Raw genomic sequence first — 25,907 nt, 5'->3', positions numbered from 1 at the left:
CTGGCGGATCAGGGCAATCCAGCAGCAGCCATTTCAGAGGAAAGTGAAAGAAAGCCCCTAGTTGACAATGACGAAACCTGTCCATGGGGCAGTTCCTTCCTGACCTGCATTAGGTCCTAGTTGGTTTATGCCCTGAAACATGCAGCTTTAAAACCTTTCTAAATGTTTGAGTCTCTCCATGATAACTCTGGGTGTTTTCATTCTCTATATAAATGCCTCAGCCTTAAAAAAAAAACAACTACGTTGCTGGTGGCCATAGTGATACCTTGTAGCAGTGAGTTCTGCCAGTTAATTTTGCATGCTGCACAAATGATGATTTCCTTGTGTCCATTTTCAGTCTGCTCAGATGAAAGGCCTACCTTATGTTCATCTCAACCCCTGAAGGGGATAAACATAAACTCCTTAGATCTGCCTTTGGCCACATGGGCTGAGCTCATTGGTTTCTATGGAGGCAGTCACCATGTCATACAGTAATCCACAAGCGAGTGACTTCCTTCCTTCCAGGGTGTGGCTCCCCACTGATCCGTGTGTGCTGTAGGTCCCGTTCTGTGCCTGAGCCACAATGGGCGTGAATCTTTAGCATGGGTCTGGCATGCGCGCTGCAGTCACGCACACATGTAGTTCTGCAGGACCTCAGCTCGCTCCACGCTGGGTCCATCCCATTAGCTCCCAGTGTCAAGAACACATGGAACCCAGGGAGGTTTTGCTTTTCCTTTATTGTTATTTAAAAAGGGGGGAGGGTTGTTTGTTTCCTTTCCAAATAAAAATCTAATTTAACCATATAATTTAAAACCAACCTCAACCTCAAGCCCTATCACATGGTACCGCTCCACGGCTCCTTGGCCAGCGCCTCACTCCCCCTTCACAGGCTGGGAATGCGCCAGCGAAGGGACAGAGCATGGGAGGCCAGCGCTGGCACAGGAGGCTCAGCCTGACCCCCGCAGGAGGGTCCCGAATGCAAAGTGAGACTGAAACCAGCTTGACCCCTTACGCTGCAGCCTGCTGAGCCGCCTCATAGACAGAGCAATGGAGAGGGACGGCCATACCAACTTGCCGCCACCCAGCTAACCTGACCCGTGCCCTGCCACCTCTTAATGGAAGGCAGGGGTGCAATGACCCACTGAGCACGGCCGAGCTGGGAGAAGCAGAGAGCCTCGGTTGTGGTTATAAGCCACCCCACACCTCCCTTGCCGTGCCAGCCAGGCACAGCAACTTGAGCTCTCCAATACCACAGAGCCCCCAGGTAACCAAGACTGTGGCACACTTATGGAGTGGTGCTGGTGCTGAGCCCTTCCTGGGAAGCAAGTAGCACCCACTGATTGCAGCGCCTGCCCCTGCCGGGCTGGTGCTCAGCACCTCGCAGGATCGGGCCCTTATAAAGCTGACTAAAAACATCCTTTAGCTTTGCGACTGTCTAGCCCTCCCCACTCTTCAGGAGGGCCCTAATCCACAGCCCATGGGGGAGATGGTTTAACACCAGCACAACGACATCTGGAGACGTCCCCTAGTAGCCACTGTCGCAGTGGCCGCCAGCCTATTGAATGGACAGATCTCATGGTCAGTTCTCTGCGGCGTTGACAGGTCATCTGGTACAGTGATCCCTCTCCATTGACTACGTAGCATATATACACTATACAGAGCTACTGAGAGCAACACAGCACGCCTTAGAAACACCTACTCTTATATACAGTATTGACACAAAGTTGTCCAGCTTCCTCCACCCCCAATACAAAAATACATCTCTGAGTTACTTCATTTGCACTTAGTCAACCCCAAGAAACGGTGGGTTGCTTAATTTCGCTTGCAATCACAGTGCTGCCGAAAATACCCTGGCCCACCCGCCCCCGCTCCATTCATACGGTGCCCGTCACGCAGCAAACGGAGACTGTGAGGCGACCGCTCATTTTTCAGTGTGACCCAGAGGTTCCTGGGTATGTGGCGCCCAGAGGCATGAGGAGTGATGTGGGCAGGCGGGCGGCTGGGGGGCGCTGCAGGCTGGCAGGAAGTCAGACAGTGTTAGCACAGGGCTGCAGGGTGGGTTTAGCACAGGGGGTGGATCTGCATCCTGGCCTGCTTCCCCAGGGGTGGATCGCGGGGGGATACACTCTGCTTGCCCCTTGGGAAGCGGGCGTGATGGCACATAATGCACCGGCTTCAGGCCTGATCCTGCACCCTTGTCATCTGCGAGCATCTTTCCATTGTGCCCGGTGGGCGCTGGGTAGGGGCCACAGTGCATGGGCAGAGCGCCCTCTACAAGTCTGCCGCTGGCCCTGCATTAGTGGGAGGGAAGGGGCTGCTCTCATGGGGCAGAAGGGCCGTCCTGCTGGCAGCCATGGGCCAGGTGCCCTACACATGCCTGCCCTCCCCCCCCCCCAATATCTGGGGCACATGAGGGAGGGGCACTGTTCCTTCTGATGCCCTCAACCATCACCCCCCATGTCCTCTGTCATCCCAATACTTTAGTGCACTCCACAGCATCGCCCCATTGCACAACATTGGTCTGTTCGCCCCATATCCCCCAGCTCGTGTGGGGCGCTCCCGGCTCCTGGGCTGCTCTCCAATCGCTCCTTAGCTTGCAGGGCAGGTATCTCCCAGGGCACAGGGTCACCCCAAGACCCCCCTCCGCTCACCGAGGGGCATGTGACACACAGGTACCACCCTGTCATGCTGGGAGCTAGAGCCTGCCTGAAGGCAATGACGACCCTGGGCACCAGGGGGCAGCAGCATCCCATAGACCATGACTCATTACACTGCATAGGTATTTGGTGCCCGTCACCTTGGTGTCTGCGTCCTACCTAGCCGTGGGCTGAGCCTCCGGTTCTCTCAGTTAGGAAGAGCAAGCCCCACATTCCTCTGCTGCCCAGGGTGTTCCCTGACCTCCAGAATGGAACCCACCAGCACATTGCCAGCTCCCCCATCGGCTCTGCCCCACCTCGTGTACATGTAACACTGAAAAACCCTGGGCATCGGTGGGTGGGATTGAACCTGGGACCTCTGGAGCTTAGCATATGAGCCTCTACTGTGCGAGCTAAAAGCCACATGCCTCCGAGCTATGGCTGTAGCAGATTCACTAATCTCTAAGTGGTCTCGGTACCACTAGAGAGGACAGAGCACAACACCCAGGAGGCGTGTGGGTTACATACACACCCACCATGACCCTTCCTCCCCACTGATCGCCCTCGTCTGAACCCAGCCAGCAGGGCTGTCCCCCCCGCCTCCCTCCAAGGACATGAACGTGTCTCGCTCCAGCCCAGCGACCCTCCTCTGCTTGGCCAGACCTGGGAGAGAGCCCTTGTCGAGCCCTAGGGAGTGGATGTGGCTTGGTTTGGGACGTCCCTGAGTCACAACAGCCACAAACAGCCCCCAGTACCCATGGGTGCCCTGGCTGCCGAGCCAGGGAGTGACACTGCAGCCGGGTCCTGGGAGGTCTTATGTGGGAACCCTATGTGCCCCACGGCATCAGCCCCACAAGCCTACATGTGGCTGTATACCCAAGAAGGCAGCTAGTTCACCCTGCTGTCCCCTCAGCTCTGGCTTCAGGGCTGGGGGAGCCAACTTGGTGGGGCAGGACTGCAGGAGAGGCCCTTGGGGAAGTACCCCACCCCTGGAGAGGTCCGAAGTGCATTGCCAGAGAAGCCCAGGCACCTGGAGAAGTCCAGAAAAACCTGCTGCAGTTCTCCTAGCTGAACTTCAGCCTCCAGAAACTCCCGTCAGTGGGGTGCCCATTCTGGAGCCCTACTGGGGTTCCCTCCCAGCCAACACAGATACAACGCTGCTGGGGCTGCTGCCTTCACCCCTCCATGAGTGACCCTCACATGCTCAGGCAGCCTGCCCCCTTAGGCCAGGATTGAGGGAAAGACCCAGTGTGAACACAGGCCCAGCCCTTCACTAGCCAGGTGGCGAGCTGTGACTCTGCAGGGGTTTTTCCTCTAACTACAATCTAGGCGCCTCTACCAGCTCACTTTCCAGCCCAGCCCAGCAACAGTCCGTACAACCAGGGCCCTGTTGCCGGGACTACTCAGGTTCACACAGGAAAACCTCAGAGTGACACAGGCTCTCCCTTTAGGGAAATCAAAGCCATCAGTGGCACTAGGGCTATCGCAGTCAAACCCTCACTCGCGGTTAGGGCAGGAGACCCCCTCACTGCCTGGGGACCACTCCCCCTACAGCTAGCTAGGGAGCTCTGCAGGTCTCCCCACTCCGAGACCCCAAGAACAGCTCCTGCCATGGGTCTGGGAGGAGGCCACATCCACAGTGGCTTCTTCTGCCCATGTCCTGCCCCTAAACCAGCCAGACCGTGAGGGAGAGGGGCCCATGACCATAGCATGTGGAGAGGGCTGGGAGCCATCTTTGGTTTGGGCTGAAGTCTGATGGGACTGCAGGTCAGAGAGGTGGAGAAGACCTGTCCAAAGAGGTGCAGAAGATATTAAACTGATGCACCTGCCGGCCCCCCCAGGTTTGGCTTCACCCCAGCCAACTGGCCGGGTGGGAGGACAAGAGGAGAGACCCATGATGGACTGATGCTCCTCATGCCCACCACACGCAGTAAAGAGGGAGCATCCCAAATTAAAGACAGCAGCCAACCAAACATGATTTCACTGGACCCTCCCAGCTCTGACACAGTCTGCACAGGATGGGCATCCCATGGAAACCACTAACCGCAAGGTCAGTAACACAATAACAACATGTGTGTGTGTACACATATACAATATAAATTAATGTAGATTCTCCTAAACTATTTCGATTAGCAGCAAATCAAGTTTTAGGGATTGTTTAGTTTCTATATAGGCTCAATGGCAGGGCCACAATTTCCAGCATACACTGCCAACTCTCAGGGGGGCACCATCTGCCAGCCAGCAGGGAGGGCCCTCCTGAGAAGGGAGGGGATGGTTGGGCCGTGTCTCTCAGTGCTGTGGGGCAGGGAGCTGCTCCAGGCAGTGGGCAAGGCCCCCATTGCAATAGCAGCTGGGGGGGCATATTAGGGCTGGTATTGAATCCTCCACCCACATGGGCCAAGGTGAGACACACCGAGGCCCTGCTCCCCCTAGTGCAGGGTGTCCCTGCCCCTCAGTTCACCCCAAATGCCACCCTCCTCGGCAGGTGTGAGATCATGGCTGCAGGCTTAGCACAACTCTGCAGCCACTGCACAGAGCATGGGACCCTCAAGAAAAGGGGGTTCTGAAGGGCGTCCGGCCCTGTGCTCCAGCAGGGAAAAAGAAACAGAGGCACAGGGCGGGACAGCACTACACCCCACCCCATTTTGTTTCTTTTTCGTCGCTGAGCTGCTCCCTGACAGGACGTGCTCTTGGTCTGCGTCACTTCCCACTTGGCAGCACTCGCTTCCTGTTTGTTGCCCCCTTGGAACAATTCTCTGCCCCCCTCACTGGAGCCGCTGTCTGTGGGCTTCTGGCTGCTCCACATGTGCATGGAGCTGCTCCGTCTCACAGCCAGCCCCCCAGTGAGGTAGGGAAGTAGCAGCCCCATTTTACAGATGGGAAAACTGAGGCAAGCTCACCTAGCCGGACAAGGGCAGAGCAGGGAATAGAGCCCACTCCCATGCTACAGTCATTAGACCTGCTTCTCCTCCTTCTGGCACTCGAAGCTCCCCTGCCGGACTGGCCCACCACAGCCATGGCCACCCCTCAGCTGGGGGATTACTCGCCCCCCCCCCATGCTACATTCATTGGCTGCTAAGGGCTTGCTCGCCTGCACTGGGGAAATCCCAGTAGTGCTGCAGGGCCCCGGGCATGTCCCTGGCTCGGCAGCAATGAGGACCGGGTTGCTGGACAGTACTAGCAGCAGGACAGAGGCAGGGGAGCATGGCTCAGACAGCCCCATCTCCCAGGGTGTGGGGTGGGGGCGGGAGGGCACTTCCTGCTGCCCTCTAGTGGCTGCCCCCACTCTTGGCGCCGCCCATCGCCCAGTCGCTGATGATGAAGCTGAGACTCATGACCATGAAGAGCACGCCAAGGCCCGCGAAGCCGGCAGCCTGCAAGGGAGGAGACAGGGGGCAGGAGACATGAGCCCCGGGGCGGGCTCAGCCCACTGGGCACAACTCCAACATCTGACCCCCCCCACCTTCGCCCCTCAGACACACAGCTCAACTCTCAACCTCGCCCACCCGTGCTCCCCAGACACACAGCTCCGCCCCCAACCCTCCCCATCTGTGGCCCTCAGAGACACAGCTCCGACCTCGACCCAGCCCACCTCTGCCCCTCAGACACACACCTCTGCCCCAGACCATGCCCACCTCTGGCCCTCAAACACACAGCTCCGACCTCAACCCAGCCCACCAGTGACCCTCAGACACACAGCTCTGCCCTCGACCCAGCCCACCTGTGGGAGGGGGCTCAGGGCTGGGGCAAGGGGTTGGGTTGCAGGAGGTGAGGGCTCTGGCTGGGGGTGCAGGCTGTGGGGTGGGGCTGGGGATGAGGGGTTTGTTGTGTGGGAGGGTGCTCAGGGCTTGGGCAGGGGATTGGGGCAGAGGGTTGGTGTGTATGTGGGGGGGTGAGGGCTCTGGGGTGGGGCCAGGGATGAGGGGTTCAGGGTGTGGGAGGGTGCTCAGGGCTTGGGCTGCGGGGGGTTGAGGGCTCTGGCTGGGGTTGAGGGCTCTGGGGTAGGGCCGGGGTGAGGGGGTTGGGGTGCATGAGGGGGCTCAGGGCTAGGGCAGAGGGTTGGGGTGGGGGGTGAGGGCTCCGTCTGGGGGTGCAGGCTCTAGGGTGGGGCTGGGGATGAGTGGTTTGGGGTGCAGGAGGGGGCGCCAGGCTGGGGCAGAGGGTTGGGGCACGGGGGGGGGGGGAGGGCTCTGGCTGGTGGTGCAAGTTCTGGGCTGGGGCCAGGGATGACTGGTTTGGGGTGCAGGCTCCCTGAGGAGAGAGGACTTGACTCCCCCCAGCCCTCTCTCGCCTCAGCAGCCCAGGGCCAGAGGAGAGTCACCTCTCCCCGCTGCGCGCCTGCATGGCCCTTAATAGCCTGCTGTGTGGCCATGCAGCTTAAAGGGAACTGGCTCTGGGAGGGGAGTGGGGTCTAGTGGTTAATGGTGATGGTCTCAGATTCAGGACTCCTGGGATGTATCCACGTGACATCTGAGGAGCTTCCCATGGTATAAATGCGACCTCCTTACTTCTAAAGTGAGAGCCACCCCTAAAAATTCCCCCTAAAATTGTGCCCCCCATACACACAGAGGGGAGGACTCTGGAAGTTAAGGCCCATGTTTTCATAATATTGTTGGCCATTAATGTCAGGTGAATGACTTGAAACACACTGGCAGGGAGGCATGACCTCAGCTGTGCCAATTGCCCTGCTGGTCCTATGGCCTCTCAGTGCGGGGGGGTCAGCGCCCAGCACCCCTGAGAGTCAGGTAGGAGGCCTCTGGAGGGGGCCTCAAAAGCAGAGTCAATGCTGGCCCAGGGCCACCCTCTTCAGCGCCCATTAGCGACATGATTCCCCCTGACAGTCAGCTTGGCTGGAGAGGACGTACCAGGATCTTGGGGGTGGACTTCGGGGGCTCCTTGTCTTTGGGCACGATGCGGATGTAGAAGATGGCTGGGAAGATGAAGATGAGGCAGGGGGCTGATGTGGCACCTGGAGAACATCAGGAGAGAATGGGTACAGGGGTGCGGGGGAGCAGCCAGCAGCTTCCAATGTTATAATTTAGTGACTTTTTTTTTAGGATTTTTTTGGGGGAAGCAAATTAGCATTGTATGTTGCTAATGCTGTTGCAAGCATTGCAAGGCATTTTGGAAAGGGTTAAAAGGTTAAAGGTATAAGTGTAAAATATTTTTTTTTTTTGCAGGTTGCAAAAGGCTAAAAAAACCAATACAAAATGGGTTAACTCAATGCCTCAGCTCTCAGCTGAGTCCAAAAATAAGATGTGGGCCGCAGTCCAAGGTCACAGTGCTCAAACAAACTCTATGCAGCCAAAACACATGCAGCTAAAAAAACCCAAAACTTAAAAACCCTCCTAAAAGCCAAAGCAAATTAAAAATCAACAGCAAACCCCAAACAACCTGTGCACAAAACAAAACTCCCATCCACCTTTCCTCCTCTTCTTCTTACATTACACCCAGGCTTGGCCAGCCTCGGGTAGTACAAATGTAAGTATAAAAATGGGTTAAGGCTTGGGGCACTAACACTTTCTTTCTTCCTCTAAATAACATAAAAAACCCAGCACTCCCCACTGTTATTTTATTATTTTATTAATAAAGCTTTAAAATTTAGTCACTTGGTGTGCTCCTCCATCTCCTCCCCTAAAAATCTTGAGGCCTCAGCCTAATCACCTAACGCCTCGAGCAAATTGGTAACATAAACATGTCACACTAGTCCCCCACAGCCACCTGACCCCCTGAGCCAAGCCCCACACCTGGCTAGAGCCAAACTTCCCCCCGCAACTAGCTTCCTTGGAAACAGTGGGGCTAGCCGTGCCAGCCTTGCCCCGGGGCCCCTCGCGGAGTGGGGCCAGATCTAAGGAACAGATTTAACGAGGAGTCCGGTGGCACCTTTAAGTCTAACAGATTTATTTGGGCATAGGCTTTTGTGGGTAAAAAACCCACTTCTTCAGATGTACGGAGTCTGAAAAGTGGGTTTTTTACCCACGAAAGCTTTTTCCCAAATAAATCTGTTAGTCTTCAAGGTGCCATCGGACTCCTTGTTGGTTTTGTGGATACAGACTAACAGGGCTACCCCCTGATACTAGGCATAGATCTGGCATGACAAGAGCAAAGGCAGAACAGGAATTAAAAAAACACCCAAACTGCAAACAAAGAGGAGCCCTGGGCTTTGAGCTAACACAGTGGCCAGGCCAGGACTCCAGAGTCCAGGGACAAGGGAGAGCAGCCGGTGCCGCATTTAAACCCTGTGGTTACAATGATTAGAGGGGAGCAGCAAAGGGAGGCGGGGCCTTTTGCCTGTCTGGGCCACTCCTGAGAGGAGTTGTGGGGGGCTCAGCTGAAGCAGGGACCAATGGGCCTACCATACTGATAGCGCTATGGGGCAGAGATCGTGGGCTGGGCGGGGATGGAGCCGACAGCCCCAGGCTGGGAGGGGACCCTGAAGCACAGAGCGGGAACGTGACCCAGCTGAGGTCGTCCAAATTGCTAGGCCAGGCCCTACCCAGTAGGCAATGCTACCTCCCCTGTAACAGCAAGGGCAGGGATTCCCAAGCTGTGGAGACTGAAATCCCTCACCACTGGGGTCCAATCTCAGTGCTGCTACTGACTCACTCTGTGGCCTTGGGCAAAGCATGCTCAGTACCTTTGCCCAAGTTTCCCTACCGGCACTCCTTCCCTTGTGTGGCCGAGCTGTGTTTGTACAGGTCCCTCCAATCCAGGGCTGAGGCAGGCCAGCAGGGGGCAGCGTGCGTGGGAAGCTAGCCCTGCGCTGGGGAAAAGCAGAGGATTTCACGCCCCGGGGACTGGGAATCTGGCACGACAGACCAGACACTATTTCCCAGCCTACAGGGTGCTGGTGCGGGGAGCGCTGGGCTCCCTGCAGCGCCGTGGGGGCGGCTCAGGCAGCACGTGCCAGGACTCACCAATCAGGCCGAAGATGCCGAGGATGGAGGGGGCGAAGATGACCAGCAGGTTGATGGTGATCAGCAGGACCACAGCGATAGCTGTGTGACGGACCCAGCTGAAGTCCTTGCCTTGAAAGAGCATCTGCTGGATGGCGCGGCGCACCTAGAGGGGAGAGGGTCAGATTGCGTGCCCAGCATGGGGCCCACTGCCAGTTCCCTTTCCGGAGCCCAGCCTGCTCTGGGCCCATCATGCCCGCATGGCCTCTCTGTAGTATGGTGCCCATCACCATGGCCTCTGGGCCTCGCCCACCCCACACCCGCCAGGGCCAACCTGTAGTATGGTGCCCATCACTGTGGTCCCTGGGGCCTGCTTGCCCCAGTCCCTGGCTGGCTTCCCAGCTCCCTTCCTGCAGTTTGTATAAATGTCCATTTCCTGCTGCTGTCGTGTCCCTCCCGTGCTCACCGCAGCCCATGCAGGGCCAGGCACCCGACGAGGAATCACGCAGTGCCAGGGCTCCACACTGGGCTGCCCTCAGTCACCAAGGCCCATCCAGCCTCTGCTGGAACTGCCCACAAGCGGCCAGCCTGTGTCAACTGAGGCCATGCAAGGGCCCGAGACCACAGCGTCAGTGTCTCCCAGGGTGGGACACTGCACAGGGAGCTACAACCCCTGATGTCAGGGAAAAGGCCTTGTCCCCGCACCCACCCCTGTGACTGGAGGGTGGCGTCACCTACCGGGAAGAGGACGATGGGCACAGTCAGCGTCACGGCGATCAGCACTGCCACGCGCACGCACAGGATCAGCACGTCGAAGGGGTCCACGTAGCTGTAGGTGTGCAGCAGCTCCGACTCCACCTGGCCTGTGAGGTGCAACACGTGTCAGTCGCACCCAGGGCGAGCCCTGCCCATCCCGCTGGCCCAAGAGGAGACCTGTCCCGCGGGGAAACCGGCCAACATGGCTCTGCAACAGCCTGCTGTGGCACTGGGTTGGTGCGTGACAACAGAACCGGTCAGCCCTAGAGACTGGGAGCCCAGCAACAAGACCTTGCTGGGTGGATCACACTGGAGGGGCCCTGCCATGGGCTGGGTCTGGTGGTGCCTGGGCAGGAGAGGGCAGCCCCATAGCCGTGAGCCCCATGGCTCCTGCCCTCTAAGCCGTGCAGCCAATGGAGCCAGTAACCCAGCTCTGGCAGGCACCGCCTGGGTCCCTCTGGGGCTAGCGATCGACAGGGGCCTGCTCCTGGCCTTGGGGGGGGCGGGGGGGAGTGGGGATCATCTCGCCTGGGGGGCACTCACCGTAGAACGTGAGGTAGCCGAAGAGGGCGGCCAGGAAGTACATGACATACATGACAGCAATGGAGATGTTCGAGATGCCCTGCATCTTCTTCTTGGAGGGGCTGCAGGATGCCCAGAGCAGGGTTAGATTTGCCGGCCGCCGGCAGCCACCACCCACATGAGCTGGGCTTATCCTGCTCCGGGGGGCCTGTAGGCCACTGTTCTCAACCTTCCCAGCCTGGGCCCCTTCCTGTTGGTCCTGGGCATGGCACCCATGGCCCTCCAGCTGCGGAGCCAGGCTCTCGATACCGAGGCCTTGCCAGGCTACTAAACTGGGTCCCTCTTGCCCTGCACTGGCGAGGGAGAGGCACGTTCCTGGGGTAAACCCCGTGGTGCCAGCTGGTGCCTGGCAGCACAGAATGGATGGGTCCCCAGCTTGGCTTGGCTGGAGAGCAGTGCCCCATCGCCCTCCCTGCCTCTGGAGCACCAAGCATTGGAGGGCTCCTCACAGGCTGTGTCCTGTGAGCATCTCAGCTGCCCAAGTAGCCACGCTCGCTGTGTGCAGGGCTCTCTGGTGCCAGGAGAGGGCGCCAGTCTGACACAGAGACAGGACAGGAGGCAGGAGCTGCTCTTACCACTGGCCCTGCTGTAGAAAGGGGCAGGCGAACGGTGGGTGGTCCCTGCCCCAGGTGGGTCTGTCAGCCAGGAGGCCGGCAAGGTGAGGGCGTGAGCTGCAGAGCTGACATGGATCGAGGGTCCCCAGAATGGCCGGGGGTGCCCCCAACGGCCCTGTGCCTGGGCTCCAGGTGCCAGAAGGCAGAGGGCAGGTCACTCTGGGCAGTGAGGCAGGGGTGGCACCAGAACCTGCTGGAGCAGAACCCAGATCTGGGAGTCCAGCAGCAGAGGCCACTTGCAGGAATGGGGCTCCTGGCTGGGGCACATGGTCCAGCCACAAGAGGCAGGGGCCCACCTGGGCGTGGATCCTGGCCACACTGGCACTGGCCCCTGGAGTCGCCCCATTGCCTACGACGGAGGTACCCTGGGTTCAGGGACTAAGCGACACTGGCTCAGGCTCCTCTAGGGAGCAATGGGGTAGGGTCCTGGGGACACCTTCCCCGCCTTTGGCCCACCACATCCCGGCCCCCCAGGACTCACTCCTTCAGCTCCGTGTAGATAGGCAGCACCTCGGGGTGGCACACGAAGGCAAACGCCATGATGGGGATGGTGTAGGCTGTCTGCAGGAGACACCAAGGGTCAACGGAGCAGAGCTGCTGGCTAACGGTGCAGGGCACTGGCTACAGAGAGCTACCCAGAGCACCCCAGCTGCCCAGCGCCCCTGGTCTGGGTCTCTGCGGCTGGGCATGACCCAGCAGTGGGAATGAATGGGGAGGATGGGAGTGGAGCAGGCAGGTGGGCTCAGGGGAGGGTGCTGGGCTCACAACCTCCAGCGCAGAACTGCCGGCTCCCACCAAGCCCCAGCTCCTGGAGGCACGTGAGCTGGGGAGAAGCTCAGTGCGCATTTTAAATAAAGAGCATCTCTGGGTCCAGAGGAAACATGGCCCAAGCACAACCCGATGGCGCAGGCGCCCTGAGGCGAAGGGAAAACCCAGGGGACTGTGTGAAGTCTCACGGCTTGGGAGCCAGTCCTACCATTTTGGGGGCCTGAGGCATGGTTAGTGACCCTTGGGCTTGGCCAGATGGCAGCAGGGTCAGTGGCAGGGCTGGGGCATGGCCAGAGCATTCCCAGAACACACCCGCACCCAGAGCAGGGCTCCTCCGGGATCCTGGCGGGCCTGCCATGTGGCCTGGCATGTGCGGTACCTGGGAGTTGAGTGTGAAGAGGCTGGCGGAGCAGGCAGCCGCAGCAGCAGCTGGCTGGAGGACCGGGTAGCCGTTCTGGTAGTCGCTGGTGCTGCCCTGGGCGTCGCTGAGGTTGCTTGTGCTGTTGCTGTCCTGCTCAGGGAGGGGGCAGGGGATCTGGAACTTCTTGTAGATGACCTGGGCAGGAAGGGGGCGGAAAACCCAGTCAGCGCCTGGCCCTGCCAGTGTTGCGCACGGCCCCCCAGCAGCTCAGCCCCAGCTCTGAGCCTGGGAGGAAAGGCAGTGAAGGAGACGGGTGCTGCCCAAGCATGAGGGGGAGATCATGGGGCAGGGGAGAGCGGCCCATCCCCCTGTATCACTGACCAACCCAGCCAGGCCTTCCCAGTCCAACCCTCAGGGTCCTTCTCTGCTCTTCCGGAAACCCCTGCTCCCCATGGGCTGCCAGAGCAGGGAGATCACCCTGGGCCCCAGCCACGCTGGTCCGAGGTCCCCTGAAGGGTGTGATTCATCCCACACCGCAGCGCCTGAGGCCCCCTTGCAGCCCCTGGGCACAGACTGGGCTCCCAGGGCGCTCGTAACTTTCAGGCCTGGCAAATTATTTCAAGGGATACTGTAGAGACACCATGACCCCCCCCTCCCCCCAGCTCTCTGTCTGTGGGCTTTGCTCTGGCCTACCACACTCTGACCCTAACCCCGCCCATGTCTAACTGCACCTCTCCCCCAGGGATGCTGTTACCTCCCGCCCCTCCGCCAGCTGGGGAGAGAGAAAGTGATTCCTAGATCTATGGCCAGGAGGGACCAATCTGACTTCCTGGATAGCCCAGGCCAGAGACCTGCCCCACAGTAATCCTCAGAGCAGAGCTGCGAGCAAAGCATCCCATCTTGGTTTAAAAGTTATCACAGATGGAGACTCCACCCCGCCCCTGGGTAAATGGTTCTAGTGGTTAGTTACCCTCCCTGCTAAAACATACGCCTCATTTCCAGTGTGAAGGTGTCTAGCTTCAGCTTCCAGCCACTGGATCCTGTTAGACCTTCCTCCGCTCAATTAAATATCTGTGCCCCACGCAGGTACTCACAGACTGGGCTCCAGTCACCCACTGACCGTCTCTTCGCTAAGCTAAACAGATGGAGCTTCCGGCGTCTCTCGCTCTCAGGCAGGTTTTCGAGTCCTTTCCATTCCTCGCTGCTCATCTCTGAGCCCTCGGCAACGTATCCCCCTCCCCCTTGAACCCTGGACCAGACTGAGGCTGCTCAGTGTCACTAGGCCTCAGGTCTCAGTTGCACTCTGGGATTGTGGGTGCTGGAGCCAAACCCGCCTGCCTGCGAGACGAGCAACGGAAACCCCACGATGTCTTCGAAACCGCTTGGCCCTTCCAGGGCCTGATGTCACAGCAGGGTTTGGTGACGGGCAAAGAATTCTCATATCTCGCAGGTTATGTGTGTGCGTGTGCCTCTCTGTGTGCGTGTGCATGTGTGTGCCTATCAGTGTGCGTGTGTGTTCGTGCATGAGCTGGTGTGTATGTGTGTGTGTGCGAGCCTCTCTGTGTGTGTGTGCGCACATGCATGAGTGTGCGTGTGTCTCTCTGTGTGCGTGTGTTCGTGTATGAGCTGGTGTGTATGTGTGTGTGCGCGAGCCTCTCTGTGTGCGTGTGCGTGCATGCATGAGTGTGCGTGTGTCTCTGTGTGTGTGCGCATGCATGAGTGTTCATGTGCCTCTCAGCGTGCGTGTGCAAGCGTGCATGAGCATGTGTGCCTCTCAGAGTGCATGTGCGTGTGTGCATGAGTGTGTGTGTGCGTGTGCGTGAGCCTCTCTGTGCATGTGGGCGCGTGCATGTGTGCATGTGCCTCTCCATGTGCGTGCGTGCATGAGCGTGTGTGTGCAGGAGTGTGTGCGCATGCATGAGCGTGTGTGCATGTGCGCGAGCCTCTCTGTGTGCGTGTGTGCACATGCATGAGTGTGTCTGTGCCTCTCCGTGTGCGCATGCATGAGTATGTATGCCTATGTGCATGTGCATGAACCTCTGTGTGTATGCGCGCGCATGCATGAGCGTGTGTGTGCACGAGCCTCTCCACGTGCACGTGCATGAGTGTGTGTGCCTATGTGCGCGTGCATGAATCTCTCCATGTGCGCATGTGCATGAGTGCGTGTGCGCGTACATGAACCTCTCAGTGTGCATGTGCATGAACTTCTCCGTGTGTGCGCGCGTGCCAGGGCTGAGATCACACCAGGGTCCTCATGCACTGAGCCGTCTATCTCCTGTGCTCCCACGTCAGTCCGCAGAGCCCATCACCCGGAGTCAGGCCCTTTGTGTGGCCCCCTCACTCCCGATCCCTCCCCAGCGGCAGCGTCCTGAGCTCCAGCTAGGGCACAGGCCACCCAGGACTAGGGGCAAGGTAAACGGGGCCCCTTGTCAGTCAGTGCCAGGCCTCACATCCCGGGTCCTTCTGCAGAGCAATGACCCCTTTGTGGGGGAGGAAGCCAATGGTGGGGCTTCCCCCCAAACCTCCAGGGAGTCCCAGGAGCTGGAATCTAGAGCAGCTCAGTGGACACATGAGACATGCAGGGGGAAGCTCCAGCCATGCCCAGGCCAGGGCGTGTGCCCCTTGGGAGGGCAGGAGCTGTTGCTGCTGCAGAACAGCAGTGGCTAGGCATGTCTGGGCTGCTGGCCCTTCTGGAGGGTCCTGGTGCCCCCCAGGGCCATGGCAGACTCACCGAGATGAGGAAGAAGACCATGCAGCTGAGGGAGAACCCGCTGGTGTAGCCCAGGTAGCCTGGGGAGAGAAGAGAGCAGGGGGTGGGCACGAGCAGAGCTGTGTGTGTCCCGGCCCATCGTCTTTGGCCCTCATGGGGTTGGCACCAGGGGGTCCGGGGCGCAGAGGCTCAGGGCTCTGTCTGCTTGGGGAGGGAAGGGTAGAGATCCAGCCATGGGCACCACCTGCCCCTCTTATCAGCCATGGGCACCAGACATGTCCCAGGCTGCTGCCTTCAGTCCCCCAGCTGGACTCTGCCCTTGGCCCAGACCCATATGGGGATGGGGTTCCAAGGGGTGGGGTGCATGGGGTGTGTGTGTGTGCGGGGGGGGCGTGAGCCCTGGCGGGGCAAGGGGCAGCAGGGAGGAGGCTGGCACAGATACCTGCGCCCACCCGACCCTGGCGGGAGGCAGACCCCACTGGCCTCCTTGTACCTCCCCTCCTCCAGTCACAGGCTGGGCCTACCCTGCCCTCCAAACCCCTCCCCTCCCTGTTATCTCCCTTCCTTCCCCCCTGAGATTCACTTCCCCGCCCCCTGTCCTCCCCCCCCCCAACAGCCTGAAGCAACCTGGCTCCCAGCCCCCGCTGCACCCCAGCTCTGTTCCCAGCTTCCCCCAACTCCCCACCCGCCCCACAGAGCGTTCGCCTGTCCTGCTGTGCCGGGGTGGGTGGGGGATGTGCTGCTCATCCGTACATGCAGGAGAGCTAGGGGGGGGCGGGCACCCACAATGCACCACAGGCCCCTCTCTCGGGTACCCTGGACCGCCCGCGCTTCGCCCCCCAGCTGCCAGCCCCGACCTGGCCCTGAGCGGGCAACTCACCGAGCTGCTTCATCAGGGCCAGGGGCAGGATGATGGTGAGGGAGATGAGGATCACCAGGTAGTTCCCGTTCAGATACCAGTCCCTGCGAGACAAGGGGCTGGGTCAGGCCCTGCAGCGCTGGGGAATTAGCGGGGCCCTGGGACTGACAACGGCGCCTCGGTCAATACCCACCCCCCAGCCTGGGCCAGCAACCCCCCTGCCTCAGTGGGAAGGACCAGCCGGGACTGATTCTGGGTGCCCAACACCACTGGCCCTGCCAACACCCACCCCAGTTTGCTCCTTCTCTGTGCCCATCAGCTGCCCCCTCTGCTGCACCAGCTCGGGGTCCTGCTGCAGCCCTGCTGCCTGGAGAGTCTCCCTCTGCCCACCACCCCTGCTCACTCCATGAGTGCAACTCATGGGTCCTGAGTCTCGCCAAGACGCCCTGGCATCAGCAGAGCCTGCATGGGGGGCAGTTACGGGTCAACCCTGCCTGGTCCTGAGCATCCCCTCCATTGGGCACACAGGGTGGGCAGCTCCCTACTATACTCCCCTCCCACCCCTGCTCTGCCAGTGCCCCTCAGTCCCGACCCGGAGCTCCCTACTATCCTCCCCTCCCCACCAGCTCTGCCAGTGCCCCTCAATCCCAACCCGCAGCCCCCTGCTATCCCATCTCTCTGCCCTTTGAAAGGAGTGCTGGGCTGCCCACCGGAACAGCAATGCCCTTGGCTGCCTGCTCCTGCCCAGACACATGGCTGCACCCTGTGCTGCCCCCTGGGAGGGCTCTGCCTCGAGCCACGTCTGCCTTCCCCACCCTACTCAGATGTGGCCAGAGCCCGGCTGGGCCGGAGACAGAGCTCACTCTGTGCAGGGAACACTGGGACCTTTAACGTGCCCTGGCGCTCAGCCTGGCCACACCGAGCCGGCTCTGCGGAGACTGCGCCAGGGATCGTTCCAGCTCTGGGCATCCACCTGGCCTGGACCAGATGACCTGTCCTGCAGCTCCCTCTTGCTCACCCCCATGGGCAGCTAATCCCCCCCCTTCCCCCCCAATGGGGCTCCAGGCTCCTCTGTGGGACCCGACATTCTCTGGCTCAGGGTCGCCCAGCTTGGGAGGGTCCCTGGCATTGGGGTCAGGGCCCCACTGGGGAAGCCAGGAGAAGATCCCTAGGAACATGTGGGGAACGAGCAACCTCCTGTTGTCCTCGCCTGTGGCTGCTCCCATGGTCTGAAAACCAGGCTTGAGGCCTATGGTGATGGGCACCCACGCTGGGTGGGACTGTAGCACAGTGCTGGGTCCACTTGCCCATCGCAGGGCTAGCGATGGTTGTGGGGACAGTGTTGCCATGGGAATGGTTTGCGGTGCCCATCGTGGGCAGTTTTACTCAATGGGCCTGGATCTCATCTCTCCTCTCCCTCGGTGCGCCAGGAGACACGCCACTAACGCCCCACCCCGGGCTCAGAGCAGAATCCAGCATTTTATCGCTGCAGCGAGCCCAGCTCACAGTGCCAGGCACTGAAACCATTTGCATCAAGTAGTGGGGAGTTCCCCAGCCCGTGATTCCTGGCTAGAACCCCTGGTCCATTCCTTCCCTGAGCAAGCAGCACCGTGAACGGTGGGATTTGTGCTAGTGTCTGTGAGGAGGGTGGGGCACGGCCCTTGGGTGCACGTGGAGCTGTTTGGAACAGTCTGAGCATTGACTGGTGCCAGGATCAGGCCTGTGAGTGGCTGCCAGGCCCAACAGCGCCCTCGCTAGGCTGTGCCTGTGCAAAAGTATAGATCCAAACACCCCAGAGTTCTGGGCCTGGGTGGCTCCGGTCCAGCCAGTCTCCGCGTAACGTCCAGGGGAGAGACAGGCTCAGGGTGCCTGGAGTGACCCATCCTTTGGCCTCATGGGTGCCAGGCATGGAGCTGCCTCTACGGGCCTGTGGGAAGCTGGATGAGCCGATAGAGGCACTGGGAGACAGGCTCTGGCACCCGGCACAGACGTTGGAGTGGTATGGAGTGGTAGTGACACTCGCAGTGACCTCACCAGCTACTGCGTTAACCCTTCAGTGCCCGGAGGTGTCAGCCATCCCAGCCTGGTGCCACACAGAGAGTCACACCCCAGGGAAGGCGTGTGCCCAATGGGGAGCTGGCTCTGCCCATGGGAAGGGGAAGCAGGGATTGGACGTTCCTGCTAGTTTAATCCGACACCGAAGGCTTATTCAGCTCTGGCATCAAGCTAAAATAGAAGTGACTAAATACGACTAAATCCCTGTGCTGGGCTGGAGGCCAGATGCCCGGCTGCCACAGGACGTGAGACACAGCTGAGCCTGGGGGAAGCCAAAGACAAGGCAGGGGGAAGTGGCCTAGAGGAGAGAGGTCCAGGCAGAAAGTAGGGAGAAAGGAAATGCACCGAGGAAGGAGTGTGAGAGACAGCGCCAGGCTAGCGTGGCAGAGAGGAGGGAGCTGTGAGTGTGGCAGGAGGGTGCAGACACAGCCTGGTACAAACCGATCACCAGGAGGCGCAGGTGGCCTCTGGGTGAAAGTCCCAGGTTGGGATTCCCTGGGCAAGCTGGCTTTGCAGATTGGTGTCATGCTGTGCCTCAGTTTCCTCAACTAGGGAAGGGGGCCTGCCTCATGGTGGGGAGGAGATCAGCCCAGGGAGGCGGGAGGGCAGGGCTGGGGGCAGGGAAGCAGATAGGTGGAGTGAGAGGGGCGAGGTGCCGGGGAGGGCAGGAGATGGACCAATGGATAAGAGGAGGCAGCTGGAGTCACATGGAACATTCTCCCCCAGAGGCTGTGGGTCAGATTCAGCACAGGTCATGGGGCAGATCAGCTTTCGCTCCATCTGACCCCTAAAGCACGCCAGTCCCCAGCCAAGCACCACCCAAGAGCTGGGCTAGCAGGGGCTGCGGGTTGGGAGTGAGGGGAACCCAAAGCCATGGCAGGAGAGGGAAGAGGAGTCCAGGCTGGGCTAGCAGGGGCTGCAGGTCGGGACTGAGGAGCACCCAGAGCTGTGCAGGGGAGCCCAGGGCTTGGGTACCAGGAGTCATGGTGTGTCCTGGGCTGGCCGCTTCCCCATGCAAAAGCCTCTCTCTGGCCCCCCTGTGGAGCGGGGCTGGGTCTGGCCCAGCTGGGGTTGGCCGCAAGTGGTGACTAGCACCTGGATATCAACCCCCCCACACTGCGGTCTTCCCCTAAGCAGTGTCCCTTCCCTGCCCCCCCAGCTGGCTCAAGCTACTGGCCTCGGGTAGCTCCCACCCCTTCTCACCCCCTGAGCTCTCCCAGGGGCCCTCGGGACGTCCCTTCTACTGCTGGCTGGGGCACCGGACCTGCTCCCGGGAACAAGGGATGGGCACTAGGGATCCCCTTCTATTTGGAGCCAGGGAGCAGTGGCTGTCAGAGGTGCTTGGTGCCCCCCCCCGGGCCATGTGGTGCCTGGGCTCTCTGCACTGGGGAGACGCCCTAGGAGGGGATCCCTGGCTGGGTGGGTGGGTGGGGAGAGTTGGATGCTGCAGATTCGGCTGCCCCTTCCCCCTCCCCCACTGGGCCCATCCCCCTACCACCCCATTGGAGCTGGGGTGCTCAGGATCACCCACTGGGTCCCTGCTCCCCTCCCGAGCTCTCCGAGGGGCCCCTGGACATGACACGGACCCCAGGCATGGGCTGGAGCATGGCCGGTGTGTGGCCCAGCATAGGGCCCGGCCGCTTTGGGCACCAGCATGGGGCCAGGGGTCTGTGGCCAGCCGGGGGGAGAGGGGGGATGGGCACACGGGGACTCACGTGCTCTTCTCCTCCAGGTTGAGGAAGGTCTGGATCACCAGCGGCACCTCAGACTTCACGATGTACAGGTAGCTGGACATGGCTGTGGGGAACAGAGGGGCCGCGGGGCAGCCCCGGCACAGCCACATTACTGGTGCCCAGCAGACGCTGCTCTCCCAGTCGCAGTGCTGCCAGGAGCTCCCCACAGCTACACCAGGGGGAAGCCTAGGCGACCCCCCCCGGCTGTGCCCTGGGTGTGCCAGATGGTGCCCTGGCTGGGTGAGGCCTCCATGGGTGCCCTGGCAGGGTGGGCCCCCCCATGGGTGCTCCATGGGTGCCCTGGCTGGGTGAGCCTCCTGTGGGTGCCCCAGGTTGCCACTTGTGGCTCCGTGCTGTATGGGGCAGGGGTTCTGCCCATCCCCCACCTACCTCCAATGTTCTGCAGCGTGATGGCGATGGCCGCGGCCAGCTTCCCCGGTGTGCCAAAGGCCCGGTAGCCCAGCTGCTCATAGGCACGGATCCCTGCAGGGAGGGGAGGGGGGTCGGAGAGTGAGAGGAGCTGCAGGGGCCAGGCACCAGGGTGATGCCAGCAGGGAGCAGTGCCCAGGAATGCCGGTCCTCAGCCCTCAGCCCTGGGTTAGCGGGGGCGGGCAGGGAGCTCTGCCAGCCCTGAGACACAACCCCTCCCCCCCAGAGCACCCCAGGTTTCCCGGCCCCGAGACACAACCCCTCCCCCTGCAGCACCCCGGGACCCCCAGCCTCACGACGCGACCTCTCCCCCCACAGCATCCAGGGACCCTCAGGCTCAAGACACGACCCCTCCCCCTCATAGCACCCCAGGCAACCTGATCCCACAACATGACTGCTCCCTTGGATGGAGCCCCATACCTGTTGCACTAGGGGACTGCGAGACGACTGCATCACCCACGCGATGCTCTAGCCCCTGGGCCCCCTAGGCTGAGAGCTGAGCACCCCTGCCCCCCGGTGTATTGGCCCCTAGCCCCCAGGGCCTGATCTTGCCTGAGGCACAGCCCCATTGAGGTGGGCTGCAGTGACAGGGCCGACGTGCTTCAGGGACGATCGGTTTGCATCCTCCAGACTTAACGTAAAACCCCACGAGTGGGGCAAACGCTATGAGCTCGGTGCCCCCACTGTCCCCGAGCATGCGGGGAGCACACGGCAGTGTGGTTACCTGGCCATGCAAAGGCCATTCCCCTCCAGCCGCAGGCGGTCAGTCAGCCTCAGTCCACCCACAGGGCTGGGGGTGCAAAGTAACAAGTGGGGGGAGTGGGAACCTGGTGTGTCACATTATTGATTTGAACTGGGACCATATAGAACATGGTTGCAACCAAAGTCCTGTAGTGGTAACACATCTTGTATAAAGGGGGTCAAATGAGATGTCTAAGACAAGGTTATGGTTTGCTGGTTATGATTATGCTGTCTATATGTGTGTATCAATTTTGTAGTTGAAGTTATGAATATTGGCTCTATACTGTCTTTATTTCAAACTTATGCTATGCTTCTGGGAAACATCCCAGACAAATTGGTGTTAGTTCTGCCTAGCCTGCTTGATGGCCCATTAAGGACCATTGGCTATACAATTGACCCATTGAGGGAAGGCAGATACGCCTTGTAACTCAGCAAAGTATGCAGGGACTGGCCCATGTGACTGCAGACTCCATCTTGCTGGGATTTTCCACAGTAAGAACAAAGAGGTGTTCTTACACCTGGAAAAGACTATAAAAGGCTGATGCCTGATCTCCATCTTGTCTTCAATCCTGCTTCTTACCTCTGGAGGGACTTTGCTACAAATGGAAGCTCTACACAAAGGACAAAATGACCCATCCCAGCTGGAGATGTATTCCAGAGACTTGATTTGAACCTGCAGTTTATTCTATCTCTGCTACAAGCCTGAACCAAGAACTTTGCCATTACTGTATGTAATTGATTCCTTTAACCAATTCTAACTCTCATCTATATCTTTTTCCTTTTATGAATAAACCTTTAGATTTTAGATTCTAAAGGATTGGCAACAGCGTGATTTGTGGGTAAGATCTGATTTGTATATTGACCTGGGTCTGGGGCTTGGTCCTATGGGATCAGGAGAACCTTTTTTCTTTTATTGGGGTATTGGTTTTCATAACCATTTGTCCCCATAACGAGTGGCACTGGTGGTGAAACTGGGAAACTGGAGTGTCTAAGGGAATTGCTTGTGTGACTTGTGGTTAGCCTGTGGGGTGAGACCAAAGTCTTCACTGTCTGGCTGGTTTGGTTTGCCTTAGAGGTGGAAAAACCCCAACCTTGGGCTGTAACTGCCCTGTTTTAAGCAATTGGTCCTGAATTGGCACTCTCAGTGGGTCTCGCCAGAACCAGCCTCGTTACATGGTGCAAATGGGAAAGCTGAGCCTGGAGATGATCCTCCCATCCCCACTTGCACGGGTCTTACCCACAATCCCGGAGGACTTCAGCAGCAGGTGGATGGAGTAGCTGGACAGCAAGGCCACTGTGGTCAGGAGGAAGCTGGAATGAGACGGGAGATGAGTGAGCCGAGAGCAGAGTCCTAGGAGGCTGCATTGAGGTGGGAGCTGCTGGGACAGAGAGCTGAGGCCTGGCAGGCCAGAGCCCTGGGGGTCACAGGCGCTGGCATACCGTGTGGCCTGGGGGTCTCTGAGGGCCAGATTCTCCAAGGAGTGGAATCCCTGGCACTCCCATTACCTTGGGCCCCCAGCCCCTCCGTGCCTCAGTTTCCCCTTCTGAAGCAGAGGGTGTGACCGTGTTACTGATACAGGGGAGTTGGGAGGATTCACCAGCCACAGGGCCCTGCTAGTCCCTGGTGAAAATCCACTGGATTCAGTGCGGGCTCCAGCCAGCCCCTCTCCCTGCCCCGTGGCAGGGCTCCAGCTGCACCACGGCCTGTGCGATCCGCGTCTCGGGGTCCCACCCACTCGCGGTGCTGGACGGAGAGTGGGGAAGCTGCTGCCTGTCAGTGGCTCCTGGAGCCTGCAGCTGCCTTGGCATAATCGGGGGTGGGGGCTTGGAAAACCCTTGTTAACCTGCGGAACCCAGCCAAGAGTCAAGGGCTGAGTGTTTTTTAGGAGTGGTCTCTCCCCAGTCAATGAAACGCACGTCCTGTTCATCCCACATCCCCATCCCCAACTGTCCTTGTGCCCGTCCTGGGGTGTTTCTGGAGTCCAGAGAGCAGTGGATGCTATTGCACCGCAGCCAGTCACTTCTGATGCTAGTCTGTGGCCTCAGGCTTCACCTTCCCAGAAAGGAGCAGAGTGAGCTCTAGCCAACCTAAAGGCCAAATCTCCATCTGTGAGCCCTGGGGCCAGCTGGGCTCCTCAGGGCGATGCAGAGCCGGGGGGGGGGGGGGGGGGAAGCATGGGAGGGATGGAGCAAAGCACTCTGGATCGGGGAGGGGGGGTGAGCCCAGAGCCCAACTGGCTTTAGGAAACACCTCCAACCTCTTTGAAAAAGCTCTTCCACCATAGGAACGACACTCACAACTCTGCTACACAGCAAACCCCAGCCAAACACTCACCCAGCTACCCAAACAATTGACCACCTATCCAGCCAACCAATCAACCATTCATCCACTCAAAAAAACAGCCATCCAACCAGCCGCTCACCCAACCAGCCAATCAAGCACCCACCTACTCAAACAAACACCCACCCACTTACTCAACCAACCGCTCACCCACCCACCCAGTTCCTCAAACAACCAATCAGCCACCCACCTAGAAAAACAACAATTAAAATCACCCTGAAACAAATCAACTGAGACAACCCCATTGCGATGAATTCATAACAATCTAACCTCCCACCAATCAAGCTCTGACCCCCTCCATGGTACAGGGAAGGCACCAAGACAGTCCGTTGCTGAGCAGCAGGAGATAGACACGATTGTCTGGGAGGCGCTCCAGGGTTTGGGATGGCCTGGGGGCCCTGTTCCTCGGCACTGTTCTTGGAGACGTCATTACCCCAGAGCTATTTACATGTTCCCAGGCATGTGGCCTGCCCAGCCTCTCTCCTCCTGTTTATGGTCATTTCAAGTCGCAGGGTGTTTGCTTTGGAAGAGCCTGTGGTTCCCTCTGGCCAGCCGGGGACCTGGAGCTTTTCCTGAGGAGTCGGAGGGGGCCGCGGATCCTCCACTGCCACAGAGCCATCGCTGGATGCAGCTGTTTTTGAATGAGATCGGAGCCCTGGGGAGGTTAGGATGCTCCGAGCCGGATGGATCCATGCCCAAAGAATCCTGCTGTCCTATCCACACGAGGACTTGCCCAGCTCTCGGGACAGCTGTGTCACTTGGGTGCACTGGACAAAATGCCTAACAAGGGCATTGCGATATCCCGGTATTGCCTGAGATCACCCTGGGCAAAATGCTACTTCGCCAGGTCATGCCAAGTAGTGCCAGCCTCCCCCTGGAGCCCTGCATGCTTGGTGGTGGGAGAGCGGCGAGGACCAGGGCTGGCTCTGGCTTCCAAAGTGAGATCGCTCACGCCGCGGGGCAAAGCCTCTAGGCTATAATGGGCTGGGACCTGCCGAGCAGAGGACGCAGCAGAGGCAATGCAGAAGGCCGGCTCCGTCTCTGCCTTGCGTCGTAGGAGTCCAATGGTGTCCCATGTGCCTGGGGGCTGCTGGCAGCTGTGTCGGGGAGAATGGAGCCAGCAAACCAGCCTCTGGCCAGGGCGCACTAAAAACAAGGCGCTGTCTGATGCGCCGATGCCTGAGAGAGCTGCTCCCAGCGTGTAAGGAAGAGCCAGAGTGGAGCGCTCATCCACGTTCCAGACCTGGGAACACCGGGCAGATCTCAGCTGGTCTGGCCCCAAAGCACAGGACAGGTTGAGTTTAAAACAGGAGACAGAGGGCGGGGGGCAGGACACCAGGATCCCATTCCTGGCTCTGGCCTACTGTGTGATGGCAGGCAAGTCACCACCCCTGTCTGCCTCGGTTTCCCTGTCTGCAGCATGGACTCGCTGACATGTGTAACAGGAACCAGGGCAGCCTGGCAATGGGATGGGGCATTTGGACTGCAGCCAGATGTCATAAGACTGGGGCCTGAAATACAGATCTGGGTTTTTGGTTCTGATTGACCCTTCACAGGCACAACATCTGAGACCCTCATGCTCTGTAGGGTATTCAGCCTCGCAGCCTTCCTGCCTGGGGTAGGGCAGTTCCATTACCCCCCATACAAATGGGGAAACCAAGGCACAGCGCCTGAGTGACTCACATACAATGTCATAAGCTGATCCCCCTAACCACCTTTTCACAGCTTCTCGCCCAGCCTGGTGCATGGCTCTAAGAACAGGATAAGGTCCTGGCTAATTAATGCCCTTTCCGCTCAGATCCGTTGTCATTAGTCCTGCTAGGTAACAAGGCATCTGCCAGCGTCGTTTGTATTTGAATGGGCTTTTCCCCAGCAGTCTCCTAGGGAAGGAGATTTTCTTTTCTCTCCTGCCATCCCCAGAATCTTGAGACGAGTTCGCAGCTAGGGGGGACCGGGCAGCACGGATGGCAGGGTTCTCCATCAGCTGGAGGTTCGTCTCTGGATCTGTTTGTCCTGGTTTTACTCCAGTGTAAAAACACTTTCCTATCAGTAAAGGGAACCCCCCCACCCCTACCCCAATATCCACCTGAGTTCTGCTGTGATGCGGAGAGCTGAGCGCACGTGTCTTGCCATGTTGCATAGCTAACCAGCAACCTGGACACAGCCTCAGTCATTTCACGGCACAGATCCCCACCAGGGAGTCCTGAATGCTGGTTTTGTTAAAGCGTGGGGGCTAGAAAACCCATGGGGCTATAAACAGGTTTGCGCCCTGCGTACATACTCCAGGATAAATCAGGCGTGACCCCTCTGCAGCCAACAGGAATGGGCTGCGGGGTCAGGCCAGTTGCCCCCATGTGTTTTAGGAGATGGATTTTCCCCACAGCAGCAGCCTTGGACCTTTTGAGTGGGAACCAGGAAGTGAAACCGAGTGAGCAAACTCTATTCTC

General features: G+C 59.3%; 1 protein-coding gene across 1 annotated transcript in view; it reads right to left on the bottom strand.

Moving 5' to 3' along the window:
• Positions 1 to 697: 697 nt before the first annotated feature.
• The window catches only part of SLC38A3 (solute carrier family 38 member 3), a 79,489-nt gene continuing 54,279 nt past the window's right edge, over positions 698 to 25,907 (bottom strand). The window contains exons 5-16 of the mRNA XM_034775460.1: positions 22,357 to 22,430; positions 20,340 to 20,432; positions 19,932 to 20,013; positions 16,183 to 16,265; positions 15,324 to 15,382; positions 12,611 to 12,787; positions 11,945 to 12,024; positions 10,811 to 10,911; positions 10,250 to 10,374; positions 9,533 to 9,677; positions 7,481 to 7,584; positions 698 to 5,989 (exon numbers count right to left, since the gene is read on the bottom strand). Coding sequence (XP_034631351.1) covers positions 5,885 to 5,989; positions 7,481 to 7,584; positions 9,533 to 9,677; positions 10,250 to 10,374; positions 10,811 to 10,911; positions 11,945 to 12,024; positions 12,611 to 12,787; positions 15,324 to 15,382; positions 16,183 to 16,265; positions 19,932 to 20,013; positions 20,340 to 20,432; positions 22,357 to 22,430 — 1,228 coding nt within the window. The 3' untranslated portion in view covers positions 698 to 5,884. The remainder of the gene's footprint in view (positions 5,990 to 7,480; positions 7,585 to 9,532; positions 9,678 to 10,249; positions 10,375 to 10,810; positions 10,912 to 11,944; positions 12,025 to 12,610; positions 12,788 to 15,323; positions 15,383 to 16,182; positions 16,266 to 19,931; positions 20,014 to 20,339; positions 20,433 to 22,356; positions 22,431 to 25,907) is intronic.

This window comes from Trachemys scripta, chromosome 7 (assembly GCF_013100865.1).
Source record: "Trachemys scripta elegans isolate TJP31775 chromosome 7, CAS_Tse_1.0, whole genome shotgun sequence".
Lineage (NCBI taxonomy): Eukaryota > Metazoa > Chordata > Testudines > Emydidae > Trachemys > Trachemys scripta.
The sequence above is the reverse complement of the archived record's forward strand: the minus strand, read 5'-3'. Positions and strand labels throughout refer to the sequence as shown.